This window comes from Lissotriton vulgaris, chromosome 8 (assembly GCF_964263255.1).
Source record: "Lissotriton vulgaris chromosome 8, aLisVul1.2, whole genome shotgun sequence".
Taxonomy (NCBI): Eukaryota; Metazoa; Chordata; class Amphibia; order Caudata; family Salamandridae; genus Lissotriton; species Lissotriton vulgaris.
In genome coordinates this window covers 1,357,345,096-1,357,370,061 of record NC_141696.1, presented here as the reverse complement: position 1 = coordinate 1,357,370,061, position 24,966 = coordinate 1,357,345,096, and the positions used below count along the sequence as shown (strand labels likewise).

Sequence of the window (24,966 nt, the reverse complement as noted above, 5' to 3'; positions counted from 1 at the left end):
TGAGATAACCCCGGCAGGGTATCCACAAGGTGAAAGCCAGGCATCCCGCCGCGAGGGGCTGTTGTGGAGATTAAGCAAGCTATTGCCCAGAGTCGCAGAGTGTGAACCCGTGAGTCGAGAAGGCACCGGAGCGAGAATTATCGAGTCTGTGGAATTTTTGAGCCCAAGACCCGCCAAGGCGGGGAATTGAACCCTGGTCCAGGGCCGATCTCAGCTTCTGGGTCTGCCGCCTCTAACCCCTGAGCCACACTTCTCTCGGGAGGAAATCGAAGAGAAGTTTTTTCTTCAATAAAACTAGCACTTTTTATACCTTTTTTTTACTAGCTCTATCTATCTAAAAGTGTAACTTTCAGCCTACATTCGAGTTCTGATTTGACAATTTTGGGGTGGATGAGCATCATCTTGTCATCATAATATTAAATTTTCTTCCGTTCGCAAATTTCTAAGGCCCAAGTCCGGCCTAGTCCTGTTCTCTACTTGCAACTTTGCCATATATTCTCACGTTCTGAACCATTGTGCTCATCATTTTGGCAGCCATCTATACTTCCAGGCCAAACTGTCCTTGAACCGTAGTCACTGCAGGCACAAGCAGCTCGCATTCAGACTTGGACTTTGCTCGCGCATGCGTACTTCTTTTGTAACCACAATAATCGAGTGACTTCATTTTCTTTTAGGCCTCACGAGTCAGAATGGGGACTATCATAGAAACAAGCACAAATGAACATTAATTTTAAGTAGTTTAACCCTTCTGTTTACCGCCCCCCCTTTCTAAGGTTTTCCCTATTTGTAATTACCTAGCAAATAGCCACATTTAAGTGTAATATACTCACTTATCCCCGCGTTTTGCCACAATAATACATAAACAAAAGCACATTTATGCTGCATTCCGTTATCTCAAAGCTGCTCATTAGTTAGCACATGACAAAATCACAAGATTAGTTAATTATGATTGCAACATAAGCAATGTTATTTTCTCATGTGTCTTTGTGTAGGTGTAACTTTTATTCTAAGTTGATTAGTTTCATGCGTCACTCAAATAATTCGAATTATGAAAGTATGATTTCTGGGGGGGGGACAACCAAATATGGCTCAGTCTGGGCTTGAACCCTACAGGGTCCCATGCAGAGGTCATGAAATTTCTGCCTGCGCAGCCACAGTACCATCAGATTAGCTGTGGCTCAATGTGTGCCTATTGCACACCCGGTCCCTTGCACAGGTGCTAACAGTGTCTATGGACACCTTCACATAGGAAATATTTTCAGCTGATGGGGTCACATTCCCCAACTATTTCTGTCACACCTGTTGTTGGGGCTCACGTGTGCAGCCCAGCCCTGTAGCCTTTCACTCTGTCTATAGTGTGTTAGTGTGATGTAGCAGGCAAGATTTGAGAGTATTAGTGTCTGGCTATTAGTAAAGTCTCAATTATGTGACATAGTATAATGTTCATAAAGAGCTTGATGTTTCCATAAATGCATGGAAGTATTAGGAGCACACACGTGTACCATAACAGTGGGAGAAATATTATTCAGATGTTTATATTATCAATATTTTGCATTTTGATAATTTTTTCTGAGTTTCATACAAAACGCATAAGCTGTGGAAGGTCAAGGATGTATAAGGCGTTCTCCTTCACCTTTCTAAAACATTGCAAGAAGTTATTCTCTATGATAACTGAATGGGGCTAGCATTTCCTCTCACTACAAAACAAGCACTGTTGCCAGCATGCATCCCAAGGACGCAATTTACATAGCGACCTTGGCAACAGTTAGAAATAACACAATGGGTCCAAATGCACTTTCTAAGAAATACCGATATATAATGTAAACAACGGTATGATTCAATTGGAGATTTATAGAGCAACACTGCAGGATGATGTAATATTTTCAGCATATGATAGCAGGGTGTCTGTCGAAAGCATGCCAATCCCTGGGAAGGACATTTGGAATAATGGCTAAATTACCGATCTTATACAGGGCTTAGGCACGTGATCAAAGATTGTGTGATTCAAAGAAAATTTGTTTTATCCATGTTCCTCAAATTGTAAAACTACACTCTCTTTCTCCCCATTACTGCTCTGTGCAGCGCATCTCGGTCCTTGAGATGTTTCTCTTACACACAACTGGTCTCTGAAACGCTCTCTGCTGCTCCTAGTGCTAGATGTGAGCTACATGACAAGTCCACAACAGTGGCCACTCCTCAGATCCTTGAGGGGCACAAAGTACCATCCATGTACTCATGAATCCCTGGTAAGTAGGTGGCCTGCGGCTGATTCAATGCCTCTTGAAACCAATAAGGTCCTGCCAACACGCTGGGCAATATGTATTTCATATTATATAAATGTGACACTGTGAGAAAATGAAACAGTTACAACGAGCATGTTTTTTTGCCACAAATGTCTGGGGGATACATACCTCTTCCTACTCTCTCCCAGCAAATTACCTTAGTTGTTTTTCTCGCTCACTTGCAATGTTTTCACTTTTAGTTACTGCACTCATTATGAAATCAAAAGCAACACAGAACATTATTTTGAATTTTTCCTTTCAGATGCCTCCACCTGCACATCTTGAAGAAGTTTGCTCGCTCCATGATGATCCACGCTGCATTTACTGTATTTTATGGTATTATGAGAAATAAAAAGGGATTCGGGTTTACAATTTGTGTCTATATCCCTTAAATAAAGGCCACCATGGATCACTACTATATTTTAGCTATATGAATTGGGTAAAAATATGACCTGATATGGGGGACTCGGTCAAATTATTTTACTCACGGGTGTTCTGCATAAAAATATGAAAACCCCTAACCTAAAAAACAAGTATTTGCAATGCAATCCGTCTCGCCTTTGGGACCTTATAAGTATTTACTATTTATCTATGCAGCATATTAGCTTGGGCACTGAAACATGTACTGTTCTAGCAGTACCACCCTTTACTGTCTTTGATACAACTTCAAAGAGACTTGTTTTAGCTGTTTTAGAGTATCATCATGTTAGACCTAAAGCATTTTCAATGTTATATACAACAAAGCCATATATGGTGCTTATTTATTATATTTAACTAACTACTATTGACATAGCAAATAATTTAAACAACCTAACAAGCTCCGCCTTCCTAGCCCTGCTCAGCTTTCTAGTTACAGCAGGAAGGTAGGGTAGTTTGGGAGACCAGTAAGAAATGAGGAGAGAGGAAATATTGCAAAGCGAGGGGTGGGGGCAGGAACGAGTGGGAAGAGCGCTGAGGAGGAAATATGACAGCCTGCAACTGCACTAAAAAAGAGTGTTACATAGCAAATTCAACAGACAGACATGTAGAATGAATATTGTGCCACAGAAGTGGACAGAAGGGAGGTTCCATTCATGAAGAGGGCACATGGGGTGAGTGTTACATCTTTATTTGTACATCCAATAAATGATCTATCCCTGAAGATGCAACAGAAAGAGTAAGTTCCATCTTGGTGGTGAGGGGGGGAGGGGGAGTCACAATATTGGAATGGGCCATCGCTGGGGGTGCTGCAGGAAGTTATGATTCTTCCATGGCGATTCTGTCGGAATGAATGTTGGGAACCTCTGCTGGACACTAATAGCGCCCAAGGTTGTTTAAGGGCCTGGAAAGCAGAGAATTCTATAAAATGAAGAACACTCCGGACGTAACCGGAAACTCGTGGTGCCCTTTGGGAACGTCATATCCCCTGTCCTCTGGGAGAGAAGCCGGCTGTGCACAGTGCTGTGCAGCAGGGGTTGGTGCATTGTATCGTGGTTTCGTGGGGCGAGGGTGTGTATGTCCTTCAAATGCTGCCATTTACACGTTTTCGTTTAATTCCCCGTTTCAATTAAACTCCATGTTTTTTCTCATAGAAGAGGGAGTTGGAACAGAGGCAGTCTGTCATAAGGGTTGAGGAGCTGTCACTGAATTAATTCCTGGCTCTTCTGCCTGCAAAGCAATTTGTTTTGGTTTTCAAACAACAATATTTGATGACGTGGGGGGTACACTTGTTCTCTTTTCACACCCTTACCATCTTCGTGTCCAGCTTTGCCAAGTTCATTCCTGGAGGCGATAAGTCTCGCCGTGCTGCGATTTTTCAAATTATAAACTTCCACAATAGAAGTGATTATTAGCATTAAATCTCTTGCCTGTGGTTACAGATGTGTCTTTCACCCACACCTTTTTTTTGTTACATCACATCCTTTATCCTGGGGTACAGCAGCGCGTTTCACTTTACCTTCCAAGAGCTACAGCGCTGTCTCTTCCCCTCACTTACCTCTTTTGGTGGTTATAGTGACGGATCTGACTCACCTCTAGTTTATTCAGTACAGCCTCTCTCCAACTTCCTCGCCTTCGCTGGTGACTGCAGCAGCAGCCTGCTCCCCCACCACACACCTTTCTGAGAGTTACAAAAGAGCCTTTTACTCGCCTGTCTCCAGCTCACAGCGGTACCTCACTGCCCCCTTTAGTTCAGCTGTGCTTTCATTGTCACATGTATATAGCGATGTATATAACGATGTATATAGCGGGAACTCGACCCGAAGGTATTGGAGTGCTTTACATGACCACCAGTTACATTACACAAGCACACACTCATTTTTTTGGTAGGCACGGGAAGATTAACTTAAAGTTACAGTTGCACCCGGTCTCATATCTGCGGGCTATGCTGCAATTCCCTCACACGCTCTTTCTCCCTTCCCTTATTAACACACATGGCTGGTCCCTATCACTCATGTAAAGCACCCTCCCCGGAATATCCGTACAGCCCATATCATGTACTGGTACGTTACCAGTTTTAGGGCTGCCTCGACTTCTATTATCAGATTTGCATTTACATAAACAGCTCTACTTTAACATCTGACCTTTACACTGTTATCTACATTCCCGAGTTCCATAGTTTCCCAGGTCCTCGGGTAGGCAGCTCGTCCAGTTAAGGTTTTTGCTTGGCATTCTGATACTTGTAGTCCTGTTTTATGATTCTATTATAAGGGCATATGCCATAATGCAAAGCATTAAGAGAAAATGGTACTCTGGCAAATAGCAGGGAAATTTGGGATCTCGCATCATCTCGGACATCCTCTAAGCAACTGGTATACCCCTCTCTCAAAATACCTTACCCATAATTACCGCCCACCTCGGACTCCTCCTTCACTGCTCTTTGCATCTCTGTTTCATGCCCAACTCTTTCTCATTTCCAAATCCCACCACGCTCTTCCAGACTGACCCCAAATGTTCTGTCTTTCACTCTGTGCTTATCGCCCCCAACCCCCATCCCGCCCCTCTCCCTCACACCTCGGTCCTGAAGAATTTTCGCTTTCCCGCCACTCTCTCCGAGACTGTGCCCCTCACACTCTGTGCGCCAGCAGCAGTCGGGGCTGCTGAGGTATTTCGCGCACCTGGGGCCGACTGGTTGTTATACACTCACCTTGTGATTGCTGTGGGCTTGAATTCCTTCTTACGAGGAAGCTGCGGCAGCGAGCGCGGGAATGAATGAAGTTAGCAATGTTTATGCAAGGTTTTTCGGGCCTGACCGTGGCCAGCAGGGCGTTCCTATCCCTGTCCAATCTCCTGTCACGGAGATCAGTAAATAGTAAAATAGCCGTCAGTAGCGAGTGACACAAACAACCATTGAAAATGCAATAGGACTTGCAGTTACGCGAGTCCTATTGAATTAGAATCGGAAGTGAGGGTGGGAAGAAGGCACGAATGGAAGTGGGGTGGGGCTGTTTTGGTCTGGGAAGTCACAGACTGCGGGAGGGGATGGGGAAGGCAGGGGAAGAAAAATACTGTTGTAAGTAAAGGGGCTGGCAGCCGTGGAAGGATACAAATGATGAATGAGGAGAGACTAACAAGCCTCAAGTCAATTGTAAGGCAGCATTTAAAACAAAAGCCAATGGGCATAGAGTGTGGGTGAAGCTTCCACGAAGCTTCCACCATACAGTATATTCTGCATGCTTCGCAAGGCAATGCAGCGTATTAGCGCTGCAACGCTAGGCGAGACCTGAAAAATGAAGATGATACGTGAGTGTTGCCACAACAAGATGATGAACAGAGTGCTGCAACTTTTAAACCACTCATCCCCAGTCAAGAGATAAGGGTTTAGCCCATTGTTATTTTGCTCACAATGCCACCCCAATTTGGACCCAGCCATATGCAAATCACTCTTGACCCTGCTCCTGATGTGAACAGTCCAGCCTGAACTGCCAGGCCAGGTCCTCCCTTGACCGGAAACAAGAATCCTGGGACCAGTTTCTGGGTATCACCACTCATTGGCCAGTCTAGCTTGAATCCAGTGGCACAGCGAGCAAGGGACCCATGTCTAAGCATACGCATGGCCACTTAGGGCAAACATAGCAAACACACCAAGATGACGGCTGGAGTGCTGAAATTTATCAACCACTCACCCCCAGTCAAGAGATCTGGGTTTAATCCAGTGGCGGCTCGCCAAGGGAGTGCTGCAGGGTGGTGAGGCGGGTGAGGGGCAGGGTAGGGGGTAGTGGAGTTCAACATACGACCAACAGGAGCAAGGTAAGTAATTAAATAAATAAAACAATTATCTTGCGTATGCTGCATTGCCAACTCGGCGTTGCAGCGTGCGCAAGGTAAATTGTTTTATTTATTTAATTACTTACCTTACTCCTGTCGGTGTTATGTCAGACTCCACTACCCCCGCACCCTGCCCATCCCCCGCCCCGCAGCACTCCCTCGGCAAACCGCCACTGGTTTAATCCATCGTTCCTTTGCTCACTGTGTGAGTGTCTGCACTTAGAGAGTGTGCTTAAGTCCTTGACTTTCTCTAAGGGCTAGGTACCTCATGTAGGCGGGCTAGGTACCTCATGTAGAAAATCTATCTAACTATTTCTCTCTGTCTATCTATCTTTCTTCAATGGAAAAAACAAGGTTATGATGAAATTATGGTTAGCTGTTGTTACAAAAAAACGGACATTCATTTAAAAACCAGAGTTAAATTACAGCTATGTCTGCAAATGAAACTGAAAAATCACTGAAATTCAGAAGTTATGATTAGATCCACCATGCATCTCACACAGCTGCCATGTACACCATTATTGGCACACCAAACGCAATGTTCAAGATTATACACCCTTGATGCGCCAAATGCAACTACAAACGCCATAAATAATCTTACAGATGAGATTACACAGCGCATTACCCATTAAACTATGAATGTAGTATTACTTAGTGGTTTAAATATGCATTATTCATTACATTGTGCTTTTAGGTGTAGTTATTGCAGCGGCGTCACTAGGGGGGTGCGGGGGGTGCGGGGGGTGCGGACCGCACCGGGTGTCACCCTATCATGGGGTGACACCAATCTGGTTACGCTGCTCTAGCTCGCTGTGTAACACAAACACAGCAGGAGTACCGTAATTCTCACGGGCAGAATCATTCAGCAGCATGGCATCTGAGTGGCCTCGGGCGCTGCCGGGTCACCGCGGCCCCGAACTGCAAATGCCAGGGAAGCAGCCCTGCCAAGTACAATGCAACACGTGCTGCTATAAAGGTTAAACTGAAGTGGCTGGTAACGCTGGAAGCTGCTAGTGCTAAAATTTATCAATAGACTCCCAACTCCACCCACATTACCTTCTGAATGACGTCATACGCGCCACGCGACGTTATGTCCTGCTTCCACGTCGCCATGGCGGCCTGCGGTTGTAATGAAGATTGGATCGCACCCTAGCCAAGTAATTCGATCCAAGCCCACTGGCGCCTGAATCAGTAAGTGAGCGCCAGTATTTGTCTTCATACAGAGTAAAACCTGCCGTGCTGTAATTTCGTTGCTGTAAAAAAACCTGCCGTGCTGTAATATCGTTGCTGTAAAGTTTGCCTGGCAACTTGGTGGTGGTAGAAAGCAAGAGCCGCAGGGGGTAAGTGTGCCGTTCGCCCGGCCCTTCCTCTGCAGCATCCCCTCTGTGCTGCTGTTTCCACTTTCCAGGCCATCTCCTTTTCCGTCCAAGGTCACGCTCTGCGCTCTTCAGATGGAGTTGCTTGAAAAGAACGTTACCAGTGAGTTCTCTGGAGCCAGGACCCGTTTTTTGGCTGCTGGTAGGTGCTGGGTGCGTGGACAGAGAGGGCCGTGAAACTCGTTATTAATAACGGGCGGCCGCACCACAGACCCAATGCTCAGCTATTGATTTAATCACACTGTTTAATGGCCCGGTCAGAAAAGTGTGCAGCTACGGCAGGGGTTCGAAGAACTTCTTTTCAGCACATGTTTTTGATGTATGAGTAGGAACTGGGTGTCGGCTTTGATAGTGTAACGGAAATCCCCCTGGATTGTCAGTAGCTACGGGCATAAGATAGAACAGCTAAAATATTCAATCTGCTTTAAGTCTGAATTCCGAGATATATATAGTTAATGTGTAGGCAAGGCAGTTATTTACCAGGTCCAACCTTTCTGATGTGCTGCGCTACTGGCTCAACTGAGAGAGGGAGGACTCATATTAGCTTTTGTGTCTGATGTGAAAATATAGATTTTCCAGTCACGCTTGCGACTTCATAATTTTAATTTCAGAGTTGAATTGAAAAGTACAGTTCAGTTGTTCTTTGCAGCTGGTCACATCCAGTCAGTTAAAGGCCGTTGCTTATAACGTTGGTCGGAAAAACTTTCCAATACCTTAAAAGTAAACCACAGGCTACATGTGTGTGTGGGAGAAGCTTGTCATGTCTGTTATTTCTGATCTTTATGTTTCCTTTGTCGTCATTGCTTGATTTTGCTTTCGAGACAGTGTCACTCATAGTTGTTGAAATGTCACTCATAATTACACTGAAATTATGAAATTGTCACACATAGCAATCTGAAACCTTGGCAGCTATTGGGAAGGAGACTGTCCAACAAATATTCCAAGACAGTACTCCAGTCGAATAACTGTGCTTAGGGGGCTGACGGGTAGTCGCGCTGTGCTGATTGCGCGGTATTTCCCCGGCCGGCACTGCCGGAGTTCCGAGAGGCAGTACCTGTGTGGGACAGTGGTTTCTGCTTTAGTTTATTTTGGCTGCCTGAAGGCCTTGCTGAGTCTTGTGCACAGGACGGTGTTTTCGCCGATATTACACCAAAGTGGCGGCTGTTTGGGGGCACGTTGAATGGTTGTGCAGCATTTTGTTTTATTTGCTGCACTACAAATTTAAATGCACAATCGCCATCACCCGTACCTTGCAAAACATAATTAGAGCGTATGCTATAGCAGGCGGCAGCTTTTACACACCAGCGGTCAGAGGGTGCAGGCAGCGAGGGCAACTGACCAATCTGTACTTAAAGTGGGGCAGGGCACCGTGGCCAAGACTGCAGAAAGGGGGCAATACAATTAATGAATGGAGCCAGGAAAGTGCTCCTTGCCTGGACGCCCCGGAGAAGTTTTTTTTTTACAGTACATTGCGCGAGCAGGTTTAGCTGCACCTTCCTGATCACCTTGTCTGGCAGTACCTAGACCAATTATACATTAATAGCTGCACGTGGACAGCTGTGCTTGTGTCCCGAACGGGGTGCTCAAGTCAGCCAGGGTCGATGGCAGCTTACAGCGCCCTTTCACCCTCCAGAGACGCCTGCACAGGGCCTCTGGATCAATAAGGCCTCTTGGTTCTATTAGCATGCAGAGGAAGTTTTATAAAGAGTCATTCCAAATGTCTGCAGTAGCGGAAGTAACACCATGCACGCTTTGATCCCAAATGATGCCACATGGGTAACCCGTTTTACCACGGTTACCTTTTGAGTCAGGAAAGAGGAAGAAAAAGTTTACTAGAGACCAAAATGAAAAATGAGACAATGGGAAGGAGGGAAAAAGCAAGAAAGAGGATAAAAGGGGAGAAGGAAGGAAAGAAAGAACAGGAACCACACGTTCACAAAACTGTATTTTATGAGTATTATCTGTGAGCTACTGCTTTTTACTAGGTTAGTGCCCTTCCATTTCTACCACTTGACAGCAGTTTTAAGATCTGAGTTTTTCGTTGCCCAAATGGGTGTAATGTCTGTCATTTATATGTTTTGCACTTCTTCATTGCTTGATTTTGCTTGCAAGAAAGTGTCACTCATAGTCGTTGAATGTCACTAATAATTACACTGCAATTATGAAAATGTCACACATTGGCAATCGGAAACCTTGGCAGCTATGGTACTGTGCATTCACGAGTTAGACCCAGTACCGGCTTGCACAGGTATGAGCAGGGGGGCGGGGTGGTGGAAGCAGACAGACTAGGGGTTAAGTAATATTACATTTTATTTTTTTATTTTACAGAGTTTTATATAGCGCAAACTTGACCCGAATCGGATATCATACAGAGTTTTATATAGCGCGAACTTGACCCGAATCGGGTATCAGAGTGCTTTACATAGCACCAGTTGCATTACATGAAGACACATTCATTTTTTGTTAGGCACAGGGAGATTAAGTTATTTGCGTAGAATCGCAGGATGTTCAGCGCCATTGCCGAGACTCGAGCCCATGCGGTAAGTCGTGAGGGGGTGACACCATGAGCTACCCGCACCGGGTGACACCAACCATAGTGACGCCACTGAGTTATTGGTATCAATATTGATCAGTCATAATCCTTCGACTGCGCACAGCAAGGGATCGTGCAGGGACCTCGCACAAGAACCCAACCGGCCCTGAGCTGCCACACCCCCCACTGAGTATGCCCTTTGGCTTGTCAGCAGGTGCTGACTCAGGGCCTGGCTACTGACCAACTATTACTGTTCATGCTCTTTCGGTGGCCACACAGAGGCTGCCCTGATTTTATGGGTGGGTGGGGGGGTCTTAATAGATGCCAGAGTGGGGTCTCCAGCACACAATCTCATGGGCGTTGATGGACCTCCCACAGGGTTTGTAGACCCAGAAACAAACAATGAAAGCCTGTGGGAGCGTCCAACAAAGGCCCACAAGCTTGTGTGGGTTCCTGAACCCTGAGTTAGGGTTTATGAACCCACTAGGGAGTCCAACATGAGTCCAAGAGCCCTTGCCTTCATGGGCAAAGAAGCAGGATTCTTGGATCTCAGAGCCCGGTTGGGGTCAATGAGCATTGGCTCTTGGTCTACGAACCAAGCAACAAAATGCCCTTACTTTTATTATAATCTGAGGGGGGTCCCTATGGTCCTCCATCTTCCGAACCATGGGTGGGGGATGCTACCCCTGCTGTCCCTTGTGGCTCTCTTACTTCTTTCTTTTCGGGGTGCGGGATAGAGCTGCAAGAAGTGGATGTACCAGATTTTTCTCTATTGCAGCCAGCCAATGGAAATATGCAGGTCCACAATCTAGGCTTTGGGTTCACTGACCCAAAAAGGATAGCAGCAAAAAATCTTCCTTGTCCAATCAGATTTGTTTATTTTTTAGTAATTCTGTGGATGATCAGTGAACCCATGTCCGAGGGCCAGTCACGGATTAATGGTCTAGATATCTGCAATTTCGAACTCTTTCAAGTCCACCCCCAAAACATGTTTTAACGCGATCTTCTCAAAAAGTAAATAAACAAAGGAAATTGACTCGCTCTCGCTCTCGCTCTCGAGCTGAGTGGTCGCTCCCCTGCCTCCCTGGCGACCTGTGGTATCGGTGTTCCGCATTTTCTTGATTAACTGCCTCCTATTGTTGCCTGCAGTCTGCCCTGCTTGCCGCTTTACTTTAATTGCATTTTCAAAGCGCTATTGTACTTGTATCAGTTTTTGCGCATTTCGCCCCAAGCGCTCCGCTCCGCTGACCCCTCCGCTGCCATTTTGGTTGTTGTGGTCGCCCTCTGGAGCCCGCCCCGCCTCCCAGCTGAGCCGCCCTCCCACTGCCTACAAACAGCGCTCCGTGACCTGAACGCGCTGTGACTCGCTTTGCTCTCGAGCTGAGTGGTCGCTCCCCTGCCTCCCTGGCGACCTGTGGTATCGTTGTTCCGCATTTTCTTGATTAACTGCCTCCTATTGTTGCCTGCAGTCTGCCCTGCTTGCCGCTTTACTTTAATTGCATTTTCAAAGCGCTATTGTACTTGTATCAGTTTTTGCGCATTTCGCCCCAAGCGCTCCGCTCCGCTGACCCCTCCGCTGCCATTTTGGTTGTTGTGGTCGCCCTCTGGAGCCCGCCCCGCCTCCCAGCTGAGCCGCCCTCCCACTGCCTACAAACAGCGCTCCGTGACCTGAACGCGCTGTGACTCGCTTCGCTCTCGAGCTGAGTGGTCGCTCCCCTGCCTCCCTGGCGACCTGTGGTATCGTTGTTCCGCATTTTCTTGATTAACTGCCTCCTATTGTTGCCTGCAGTCTGCCCTGCTTGCCGCTTTACTTTAATTGCATTTTCAAAGCGCTATTGTACTTGTATCAGTTTTTGCGCATTTCGCCCCAAGCGCTCCGCTCCGCTGACCCCTCCGCTGCCATTTTGGTTGTTGTGGTCGCCCTCTGGAGCCCGCCCCGCCTCCCAGCTGAGCCGCCCTCCCACTGCCTACAAACAGCGCTCCGTGACCTGAACGCGCTGTGACTCGCTTCGCTCTCGAGCTGAGTGGTCGCTCCCCTGCCTCCCTGGCGACCTGTGGTATCGTTGTTCCGCATTTTCTTGATTAACTGCCTCCTATTGTTGCCTGCAGTCTGCCCTGCTTGCCGCTTTACTTTAATTGCATTTTCAAAGCGCTATTGTACTTGTATTAGTTTTTGCGCATTTCGCCCCAAGCGCTCCGCTCCGCTGACCCCTCCGCTGCCATTTTGGTTGTTGTGGTCGCCCTCTGGAGCCCGCCCCGCCTCCCAGCTGAGCCGCCCTCCCACTGCCTACAAACAGCGCTCCGTGACCTGAACGCGCTGTGACTCGCTTCGCTCTCGAGCTGAGTGGTCGCTCCCCTGGCGACCTGTGGTATCGTTGTTCCGCATTTTCTTGATTAACTGCCTCCTATTGTTGCCTGCAGTCTGCCCTGCTTGCCGCTTTACTTTAATTGCATTTTCAAAGCGCTATTGTACTTGTATCAGTTTTTGCGCATTTCGCCCCAAGCGCTGCGCTCCGCTGACCCCTCCGCTGCCATTTTGGTTGTTGTGGTCGCCCTCTGGAGCCCGCCCCGCCTCCCAGCTGAGCCGCCCTCGCCCCTCCCCCTCCACTACCCATATATGACAGTTGTTCCCGCGCGCAGCGTTCACGCGCAGCGTTCGCGCCCCAGCCGCGCCGAAGGTGCGCCAAAGGTAAGCCCGTCCGCGCCTGGACCGCGCCCAGCGCCATACCCCCTGGCCCTCGCATTGCCCAGCCCTCCCGCATTACCTACGATGCCACCACCCTCCTAGCCCTTAATCCCGGCCGCTCCCCCAACTGCGTCCAAGCCGCTCCTGGACACACCCATGGACCCTTTTCCTGCTACTCCTGCAAGTTCGACGGCACCAAGAACAACTCCGCTACGATCACCCCACAGACTCCCGACCCCAACAACCTACAATGCATCTTACTCAACACCCGTTCGGTCCACAGGCACGCCATTGACCTATGGAATCTACTAGACACCATCTCTCCGGACCTCGCCTTCCTAACAGAAACATGGATGAACGCCTCTTCCGCCCCAGACATCACCATTGCCATCCCAGAAGACTATAAGATCATACGCAAGGACCGCACCGGCCACACAGGAGGAGGAATCGCTATCATCCACAAAAAATCCATCCACATCTCAACCAGCTCTGACGTCAATCTCGCCAACTCTGAACACCTTCACTTCCAGATTCACACCGACCCCAAAACCACACTCAGAGGCACCCTCCTTTACAGACCTCCAGGACCCCGCGCACAGTTTAGTGAAGACATCACGGATTTCTTCACTCCACACGCCCTCCCATCCAAAGATTACATCCTTCTAGGAGACCTCAATTTTCACCTTGAAAGAACAACGACCATAACTCTACCACCCTGTTGGACAACCTCGCCAACCTCGGACTTAAACAACTGGTCACTTCCCCCACCCACATCGCAGGTCACACACTCGATCCTATCTTCACCTCCAGCAACCATGTCTCCTTCAGCCACACTACGGCTCTCCTCTGGACTGACCACAGCTGCGTCCACTTTTCCTACAACAAGCCCAAACCCAACAACCACCCCCAACCAACTCTGCAAAGAAACTGGAACAAAATCACCATCGACCAGATCTCCTCATCGCTTCTTCAAAAGCCCCCCGCCCACTCCTCAAACCCCGACCAAGCCGCCACCAACCTCACCCAATGGTTATCCAACAGCGCCGACATCCTAGCACCACTGAAGAAACGACAAATCAAACTTGGCAGCAAGAAAGCCTCCTGGTTCAACGATGATCTTAAGAAATCCAAGAAACTCTGCCGCTCCCTGGAGAAGGCCTGGAAAAAAGACCCAACCACCAGCACCAAGGAAGCCTTCAAAAACGCCACTCGCACACACCACCAACTGATCCGAAAAGCCAAGCAAACCGCCTTCCAGGACCGACTAGATAGCAACGCCCACAACAGCAAGGAACTTTTCAACATCGTCAAGGAATTCACCAATCCCTCGGCCAACTCCAACGACATCACCCCCTCTCAATCCCTCTGCGACTCCCTAGCCTCATTCTTCCACAACAAAATTGCTGACATCCACAACAGCTTCGACAACCAACCCGGAGACCATCCCACCCAACCATCTGCTGGACCTTCACCACCCTCGAACACCCTTAATGACTGGAACCCAATCTCCACTGAGGACACTATCCGCCTGATGAACTCCATCCACTCAGGATCCCCCACAGACCCATGCCCTCACCACATCTTCAACAAAGCAGACTCTATCATAGCACCGCACCTCAGAGACGTCATCAACTGCTCCCTCAACTCCGCCACCTTCCCGGAAAACTGGAAACACGCAGAACTCAGCGCCCTTCTGAAAAAACCCACAGCGGACCTCCTCGACCTCTCCGCAGCCTTCGACACAGTCTGCCATAACACCCTTCTAGAACGCCTCAGAAACATCGGAATCCAAGGAAAAGCTCTAAAATGGATCACCTCGTTCCTCACCGGAAGAACTCAGAGAGTCCGCCTTCCACCATTCAAGTCAGAGGCCACTGAAGTCATCTGGGGCGTTCCACAAGGATCTTCACTCAGCCCCACCCTTTTCAACGTATACATGAGCCCCCTCGCAACCATCGCACGCCAACACAACCTCAACATCATCTCCTACGCGGACGACACTCAACTGATCCTATCACTCACTAATGACCCTCACACCGCCAAAACTGACCTACACGAAGGGATGAAAGAAGTTGCCGAATGGATGAAACATAGCCGTCTGAAACTGAACTCTGACAAAACAGAAGTCCTTATCTTGGGTACCTCCCCCTCCGCATGGGACGACTCTTGGTGGCCAGAAGCCCTTGGAAAAGCACCCATCCCGACAGACCACGCACGGAACTTGGGCGTCATCCTGGATTCCTCACTTTCGATGTACAAACAAGTCAACGCCGTCTCTTCATCCTGCTTCAACATTCTTCGCATGCTCAAAAAAACATTTCGTTGGATCCCCACCGAAACTAGGAAAACGGTCACCCACGCCCTGGTCACGAGCCGACTGGACTACGGAAACACCCTCTACGCCGGCACTACCGCTAAACTCCAGAAAAAACTCCAACGAATCCAAAACGCCTCAGCCAGGCTCATATTAGACATCCCGCGTAAAGATCATATCTCTGGTCACCTGAAAAACCTCCACTGGCTACCCGTCAATAAGAGGATCACCTTTCGTCTCCTAACCCACGCTCACAAAGCACTCTACGAAATCGGACCAGAATGCCTCAACACACGACTGTCCTTCTACTCCCCCTCCCGCCAGCTTCGATCGTCCAACCAAGCCCTTGCCACTGTACCCTGCATCAACAAAACCACCATGGGAGGTAGATCCTTCTCCTACCTGGCAGCTAAAACCTGGAACTCCCTTCCCACTCACCTTCGCCTTACTCAGAATCACCTAGCATTCAGAAAGCATCTTAAAACGTGGATATTTGACAAGTAATTCCCCCCCCCTCCTCAAGCGCCTTGAGACCCTCTGGGTATGTAGAGCGCTATATAAATTCTTTGACTTGACTTGACTTGACTTCCTCAATTAATCTTAGACTTTCCTGCCGTTCAATGCAGCCGTTTTTTCTGCACATGAGAACAAAGAATTGTATGGGAATTAAAATGGGAAACTTCACTTTTTGTTCCGTCCTTCCATTCTGTCTCCCTCTTGATGGATCAACATGAAACTTGCTATACCGAACTCAAATCAGATGATTATTTTTGGGCGGAATGTTTGTGCAGATTTGTCGAACGGCGTTGAACGTGTTAAGAAAACAAAAACATTGCCTTTTCAGTGAAACTCTGACCTACCATAACTACAGCAAAAGTGTATATGCCTGTCTGCATATATACATTTAGAGAGAAATATAGATAAATAAATATGATTTATTTAGAACAAAGTTAGCCAGAAACCAAAAAGTACTGTACACTGCAGGGGGTGTACAGTAGGTAGTGCTAACAAAGGGTAATCCAGGGATCTGGAAAACAGCATCAAGAGGTTTTTTTTGCAGTTGTTTAAAGCGCGAACTCGACCCGAAGGTATCAGAGACTGTACATGAGCACCAGTTGCTTTAAAGACGGATACAGTGGTTTACAGTAGAGACGGAAATAGTGTTGGTGTGAGTCTTGCAGAGAGGGCAGGAAACTAAGCATAGTAGCAGAGCTGAAGGTGGGAACGTGGTGGAGTGGGATGGAACTCTCTGGGTGTGGTACTTCCACCAGGTGGTTAACCTACGACCTCTAAAGAGGTGCTGTTGAAGAGATGGGTTTTCGATTTCAGCTCCCTCTGGAAGTGGATAAGGGGTGCAGTTTGGTGTGACAAGTATGGAAGCGTGCATACGCGAACCCTTACCAGAGTGAAGGGGGTGTTGAGGAGAGTTATCAGGATGTCGGCGACGGCCAGGTTGAGGATGAAGAGGCTGGTGGCAGAGTGCATCCGCTTGTTCTTGATCACGACGTGGCACACCAGCATGTTCCCAAACAAGGAGAAGACGATGATGAAGGAGTATGCCACGACCAAGAGGGCTTTCACCATCGGGTTCTGAGACTCCGTCCCGTACCGCTTCCGGTTCACCAGGCTGCTCCAGTCGGCCAGCGTGTAGTTATCCCAGGAAAACAAGCTCGATATATTCTGGACTTTGAAGGACCCTTGGAAAGTTGAGTTGTAAGGTGAACTCCCGGTACGTTCCAACGCCATGGCCAGGTATGGAAAAGACAACCATACTACACGGGTAACCATTTTCTGAAGCACAACTTTTTTGGGGTTTTTTTGGTTTACTTTTGCCTGAAGAAAAAAACCCTCATGGGATGCTGAGCGCCTAGATGCACGAAGACCAGAGGTTGAACTGTCAATCGCCCAACCACATTGGACTCTTCTTCATAAACTGACCTCGGAAGCGGGGAGCCGCCCCTCCTTATCACGAGCAGTGCTCATATCCCACCCTCGCGCGCCGGAGCAGGATATTGGTGCGCCTGGCCTCGATGGTATCGGCACGCGCCGCAGACGGAGCGCTCCGCCGGCCCGTCTCGTGAGGGGCTGTCATTTTGCAGCCTTTATCAGCACTTTTATATCTCTGGCGCGCGCCGCTCCTAACCAGGAGCCCGCGCGATTGGACACAGGTCTAATCACTTCCCCCTCCCCCATTCACCCCGACGCTCCTGCTTGTCAGACTTGACTCCCACTCTCGGTATTAATTCAAATGTACCCAGCGCAATCCCAGAAGCAAAGCCCGTTCGCCGACCAGATGAGGGAAGGCAGGAAAGGCGCCTACTTTCTCTGAAGCACGTTTGTATTCAGTGCTGGTCGCTGCCTGGCATTAAACGCTGCTCTTGGGAGCAGTTTGTTGTTGCATGTGTTTTTGTTCTCCTTGATACGATTAGGGCTCCAGGTTTTATGTTTTTTTTTTTTTTTACATATTGATGTATTTTCTGTGTATATTTTTTTGCCGTTTTATATAGCTCGAACTCGACCCGAAGGGTATGGAGCGCTTTACATGAGCACCACCAGCTAAGTTACACAAGGATACGCATATTTAGCCAAATCACGGTTTTCTCATCTAATAAGCATTTATAACAACTTTATTTTAGGGAGGGTAAAAAATAATTAGCATTTTTTATGTTTCCAAATGAGTTTAACTGAAAAATTTGCACTCGTGTTTTGATGTCTGTATGTTTTAGTGAGTGACCAGGCACATATAATATAATACCACGCTCTACTGAAAACATTAGTCTTGTGGTATTGACACTTGTGCACATCTTTAGCTATTTGAACTTCATTACACATTTCATTCTTTTTAACTGTATTCATTTAATATGCACAGGTATTGAGCTTGCAGTCCTGACAACATAGACACATCATTTGTCCATGTTTCAGTTTAAAAATACACAAATGCAGCCAGGGAAACAAGTTTGCTTCCTATCTAACTTTGTATGTCATAATAGAATAAGAGAATAAAATGCATGAGAGGCATAAAAGGGATGGTCTGGGGGAGTGGCAGGTGTGCGAGAGAGACTGGTTTGAAATAAGGATACACAGTGCTGGTAGAGAATACATTGCCTAGGAGAGTAAGAAGGAGACGAAGAGAGGAAGAGACATTGAGTGACTGAAAGGTTAACAGGGAGATTAAAGAGATGGTCTGAGGGATGCAGAGAGGGAAACGGCAGCGGGGTATGGGATGAACTGAGAAATAAAGAGAGGATGGTGGCAGAGGGATACACACGATGTCCAGAGACAGAAAAGAAGGAGCAGGAAGAGACAACGAGGTTCTGAATAAGGGCACAGTAATGTTTTTTCTCGAAAGACGGGACAAACATGAGAAGGAAGGAAAGGCCACACACACTAAAATAAGAAGCAAGAAAATTAGATTGACAAGGCAACCAATAAGCAAGAACAACAATAAGCAATGGACCACTTTAAGTTAATATGTTTGGCAACAGACCCAGTACCCCCACAGAATCCGACCATCAGAAACCCCAAGGATTAAATGGAATTGGCCAGGAAATTCGACCAAACCATTAAGAATCAATGCCCAGTGCACTGGGAAACAAGCACCAAGATGCTAGAACGTTACAGGTCACCTGGAATAAACTTGAAGCTTTTAAAGGCTTGCAAAATACCAAACTTTGAAAAAAAGCCGCTGCCAAACATATCCATCCTAACACAGATAAAACAAACTCAGAAGATCGAATCTGCCAAAAGTCACCAGGCATAAGTTAAGAAACTTTTGCTTCACTATTGGGTCACTAACAAAGTCTGTCCGAAAACATACTTAAAGCCAAGGAATAAAGACTAATAATAAGAAACTTCACTGTTCTAGCATCTATGCCGAAGACTGCAGGGGATGGAGGGATATAGATATGATTGTGAGAGATAGAGCGTATAAAATATGAAACATGAAATAGCACGAACTTAAAATCAATCCCATCGCGTAGAGCCCTTATAGTTGTGTGTAGCGTTTTTGGCTCTACTTCTGGAAAGCTGTTGCATGCACTTGGAAACCTCTCCAATAATCACAACCGATCTGGTCTCATACTGTGACATTGATTTAAAAGAGCACTTATACATCAGTGGATTGATTTCTGAAACATAGTAAAATGTATCTGAATTCAAGCAAAAGATGCATCAGTGGAACAGGATATATAACTGATAAATACTGACACACTAGTCATCTGTTGAAACATGTATGGTAGCGCATAGAACTGTACTGGACAACTATACCTCGCAATCGTTAATAATGTAGTACTAAAAAGGTCTGGTATGTTATACTCCTGCTAATAACCTCTATGGGTGTGCTCCATGACTGGATCACATGCAGCTTGTTTTATGTGAGAGAGCCAGGCGGGGTTTCAAGATGTCACAATGCTACCATTTATAATTATGATTTTTTTTTTAAGTCTTAAATTTGCTAAAAACAGAGCAGTTGCAAGCAACTTTCAGCACATGTAAGCTTTGCAGACATGTGCCTAAACTAAAGCCAATTTACATTTAAGTAGTCTTTTGAAAATTGAACACTGCAAGTCCCTGGGCTAGGTTTCTTGCAGCACAATCCAGACTATGCAGCAAGGGCACTAACTAAACATCCTTCCTTGTTTTTATAACAAGCGTGTCTCCTTTGTGAGTGTTTTCCTAGGCAACCGTAATATGGCACAATTAGACCACTCATTATTTTTCTAATTAAGTGACAGACACCAACTACCAATTATTCTACATCCGACCGAACTTAAGGACCGTTTGACATTTACATTATGTTCCAAATGTTCAGAAAGACAATCTCCTTAATCACCATCACTCCCACAATTTAACAATAGATGTAGTAACGCATTTCTTTAAGCAACGCCTTGCTAAAATTACTTTAAAAGTTATACAGAACAGTTTTACAGTGACATACATACCTTCCAAGAGAGAGCCTTTCCATGACAATAATAAAGCAAACCTTTTGAACACGGTAAAATAGGAGAGACTTTTTTTCTGGACCAAGGGCGATAGAAAGCAGACAAGGGTTTACCGTTTTAGTGCTTTCAATGTTTAAAGCAAAAGAGAAAAATAGTTGAAAACAAACGTGAAAGGCGTGTTTAAAGGTGCTGGTTAGTCAAACAAAAACACATGTGGGGCAGATTCCGATCCGGAAAAAAATTCTGCCGTACGATTCGTATTCGTAGCTGAATCCGTACGAATGGGAAACTACAGTGCGACCTGCGTAGTACGATCCATTTCCGCCGATTTACGTACGAATCTCAGCAAACGGTACGAACCACAGTCGAACACCCGTACGAATTAGCATTGGAAATCCTACCGTACGATTTGTAAACATGCAGTTCAACCACACTAGTACGATCCGGTTCGGAAAGCCTGTACGCGATTCGTACGGCCCTAAGTAGTCGCTCATGAAGAATGATTCGAACGGTAATCATCGCCTCACAGCAAGCGGCATCAACACATACCACCCGTCTACCGCACGATGAAGCGTACGCGACCCCCCCACCCGCCAACGGCCCGTACAAGTCACCTGCATGCACAAATACGACACGCACACACCCTGATCAATCCTACCCGAACCCCCCCACGCCCCCAACGGCCCGTACAAGTCACCCGCACACACAATTACAACATGCACACACCCCCTCAAGCAACCGCGAACCCCCCACCCGCTAACGGCCCGTACAAGTCACCCGCACGCAAAAATACAACACGCACTACCCCCTCAAGCGACCGTGAACCCCCACACCCGCCAACGGCCCATACAAGTCACACGCACGCACAAATACGACATGCTCACACCCCGATCAAGCCTACGCGAACCCCCCCACGCCCCCAACGGCCCGTACAAGTCACCCACATGCACAAATACAACACGCACACCCCCCCTCAAGCGACCGTGAACCCCACACCCGCCAACGGCCCGTACGAGTCACCCGCACGCACAAATACGACACGCACACCCCTCTCAAGCGACCGCGAACCCCCACACCCGCCAACGGCCCATACAAGTCACCCGCACGCACAAATACGACACACACACATCCCGATCAAGCCTACGCGAACCCCCCCACACCCCCAACGGCCCGTACAAGTCACCCGCACGCACAAATACGACACGCACACCCCCCTCAAGCGACCGTGAACCACCCCACCCGCCAACGGCCCGTACAAGTCACCCGCACGCACAAATACGACACGCGCACCCCCCTCAAGCGACCGTGAATCCCCCCACCTGCCAACGGCCTGTACAAGTCACCCGCATGCACAAATACGACACGCACACCCCCCTCAAGCGACCGCGAACCCCCACACCTGCCAACGGCCTGTACGAGTCACCGCACAAATACGACACGCACACACCCTGATCACGCCTACGCGAACCCCCCCACACCCCCAACGGCCCGTACAAGTCACCCGCATGCACAAATACCACACGCACACCCCCCTCAAGTGACTGCGAACCCCCCACCCGCCAACGGCCCGTACAAGTCACCCGCACGCACAAATACGGCACGCACACCCCCCTCAAGCGACCGCAAACCCCCACACCCGCCAACAGCCCGTACAAGTCACCGCACAAATACGACACGCACACACCCCGATCAAGCCTACGCGAACCCCCCCACACCCCCAATGGCCCGTACAAGTCACCCGCACGCACAATTATGACACGCACACCCCCCTCAAGCGACTGCGAACCCCCCACCGTCAACGGCTCGTACAGTCACCCGCACGCACAAATATGACACACACACCCCCTCAAGCGACCGCGAACCCCCACACCCGCCAACGACCCGTACAAGTCACCACACAAATACAACACACACACACCCCAATCAAGCCTACGCGAACCCCCCCTCTCCCCCCAACGGTCCGTACAAGTCACCCGCACGCACAAATACGACACGCACACCCCCCCTCAAGCGACCGCGAACACTCCCACCCGCCAACGGCCCGTACAAGTCACCCGCATGCACAAATACGACACGCACACCCCCCTCAAGCGACCGCGAACCCCCACAACCGCCAACGGCCCTTACAAGTCACCGCACAAATACGACACGCACATACCCCGATCAAGCCTACACGAACCCCACCACACCCCCAACGGCCCGTGCAAGTCACCCGCATGTACAAATACGACACACACACCCCCCCTCAAGCGACGGCAAACCCCCCCACATGCCAACGGCCCATGCAAGTCACCCGCACGCACAAATATGACACGCACACCCCCCTCAAGCGACAGCGAACCCCCCCACACTCCAACGGCCCGTACAAGTCACCCGCACGCACAAATACGACACGCACACCCCCCCTCAAGCGTCCACGACACCCCACACCTGCCAACGGCCCATACAAGTCACCGCACAAATACGACACGCACACACCCCGATCAAGCCTACGCAAACCCCCCCACATCCCCAACAGCCCATACAACTCACCCGCATGCACAAATACGACACGCACACCCCCCTCAAGCGACCGCGAACCCCCCAACCCGCCAACGGCCCGTACAAGTCACCCGCACGCACAAATACGACATGCACACCCCCCCTCAAGCGACCGCGAACCCCCACACCCGCCAACGGTCCGTACAAGTCACCCGCACGCACAAATACAACACGCACACACCCCGTTCAAGCGACCGCAAACCTCCACACCCGCCAATGGCCCGTACAAGTCACCCGCACGCACAAATACGACGCGCACACACCCCGATCAAGCCTACGCGAACCCCCCCACACCCCCAACGGCGCGTACAAGTCACCCGCATGCACAAATACGAGACGCACACCCCCCTAAAGCGAACGCAAACCCCCTCACACGCCAATGACCCGTACAAGTCACCCGCACGCACAAATACGACACGCAACCCCCTCAAGCGACCGCGAACGGCCCGTACAAGTCACCCACACGCACAAATACGACATGCACACACCCTGATCAAGTCTACGCGAACCCCCCTACACCCCCAACGGCCCATACAAGTCACCCGCACAAACAAGTACGACCCACACACATAACGCAAACCCCTAAACCAGCACAAGGACTTTGTAAACCAGTCGCACAACACCACTAAACATGTCTCCTGTGTACACACCATTGAGAAACAATGTCCTGGCCACATACAAACAGCCAAACAGAGGGCAAAAGTCACACCCCCCATATAACACACACACCACCAACTCAAACTAAGCCACACCCACAAATGGACCAATAAAAGGGTCCACACAAACAACCCAACATCCTTTGCAACATACCTTTTTGCAAAAAGAAGAGCCTGCTAGCACATCACCTACTGCACCCATTAACCTGCACACATACAACCTATCACATCTACACCCACACCACCCACTTCACAATCAGACCCACACACCCTCTTCCATACACACCATCACCCTCTCAATCACAAACATCCCACACCATGACCACACCAAAGAATCCAAAGTTCACTAACCCGGAAAATAAGATCCTTACAGATGAAGTAATCAGTGTGGAGCCGCAGCTGTTTGGCGCATTGGTCAGACACACCAGCATAGCTGAAAAAACTTGCATGTGGGAGAAGATCGCTGACAAGGTCAATGCTGTTGCACCCATCAAGCGCACCAGGCAGGAATGCCAGGCCAGGTGGTATGATCTGATCTGCGGAGGATGGTCAAGAAGAAGATGGACCAGGACTACGCCTCTGCACACCACACTGCAGGTGGTGGTCCCTGCAGACCTCCAGTATACCAGCCCTGGGAGGAGAAAGTCATGGCCCTGCTGCCACCGGTGGGAGTACACGGAATAGAAGGAAGCGTCGCGCTTGAGTAACTTACATGCATTGGGGACAATCCTCGCTGGTTTCAAGAGCTTTTTTGCCCACTATAATCTCGCAGAACAACGCATGCGCGTTGGTTCAGCAAGACCTAAAAAACGAGAGCTTTGAATATGATTTATTTATACACAGCTCAAACTAGGTCATCTGTCTGCGATTTTAGATGTTAATCATTCATTATTGTTTTATGAAAATCAGAGCCTGTTCTAAATAGTGTCAGGTACATTGGCAAGTAAAATGTCCAATACCATTCAATGCACTCACTGTGAAATATAGCTCCAGGCTGAGCAAGAGGGATATTCAAATAAGAGGACAACGAGCAACAGCACATCGGGCCCTATTCACAAAGGTCAAAATACACTTGTAGATTAATCTCAAGTAAATTTACTATTACGCTTTTGAGTAAGTTTATTACTTTTGACTATTCAGTTACTCAAAAGTATTGATTTACATGTCCAACTCACTGATACAGGGGGCGGAGTCAGTAAAACAGCAAATATGACTGTAAAGTTACTACTAGCAGTGATTTTATGCTCATCAGCATCTGACAGGTAAAACAGTTAACTGGTGATAGTGGGTTTTGCTTGAATGGTCAGAGGACAGGGAGCATGAGTCTCAGAAACCAGTAATCCCTGTTAAGAATTTATGGCTGCTGACACACACACAGATGTGGGACACCTGT

General features: G+C 48.4%; 1 protein-coding gene across 1 annotated transcript in view; it reads right to left on the bottom strand.

Annotated features, from left to right (window-relative positions):
- The window catches only part of GPR83 (G protein-coupled receptor 83), a 259,542-nt gene extending 242,318 nt beyond the window's left edge, over nucleotides 1-17,224 (bottom strand). Inside the window, exon 1 of the mRNA XM_086933499.1 lies at nucleotides 16,838-17,224. Coding sequence (XP_086789625.1) covers nucleotides 16,838-17,224 — 387 coding nt within the window. The remainder of the gene's footprint in view (nucleotides 1-16,837) is intronic.
- Between the last annotated feature and the right edge of the window lie 7,742 nt (nucleotides 17,225-24,966).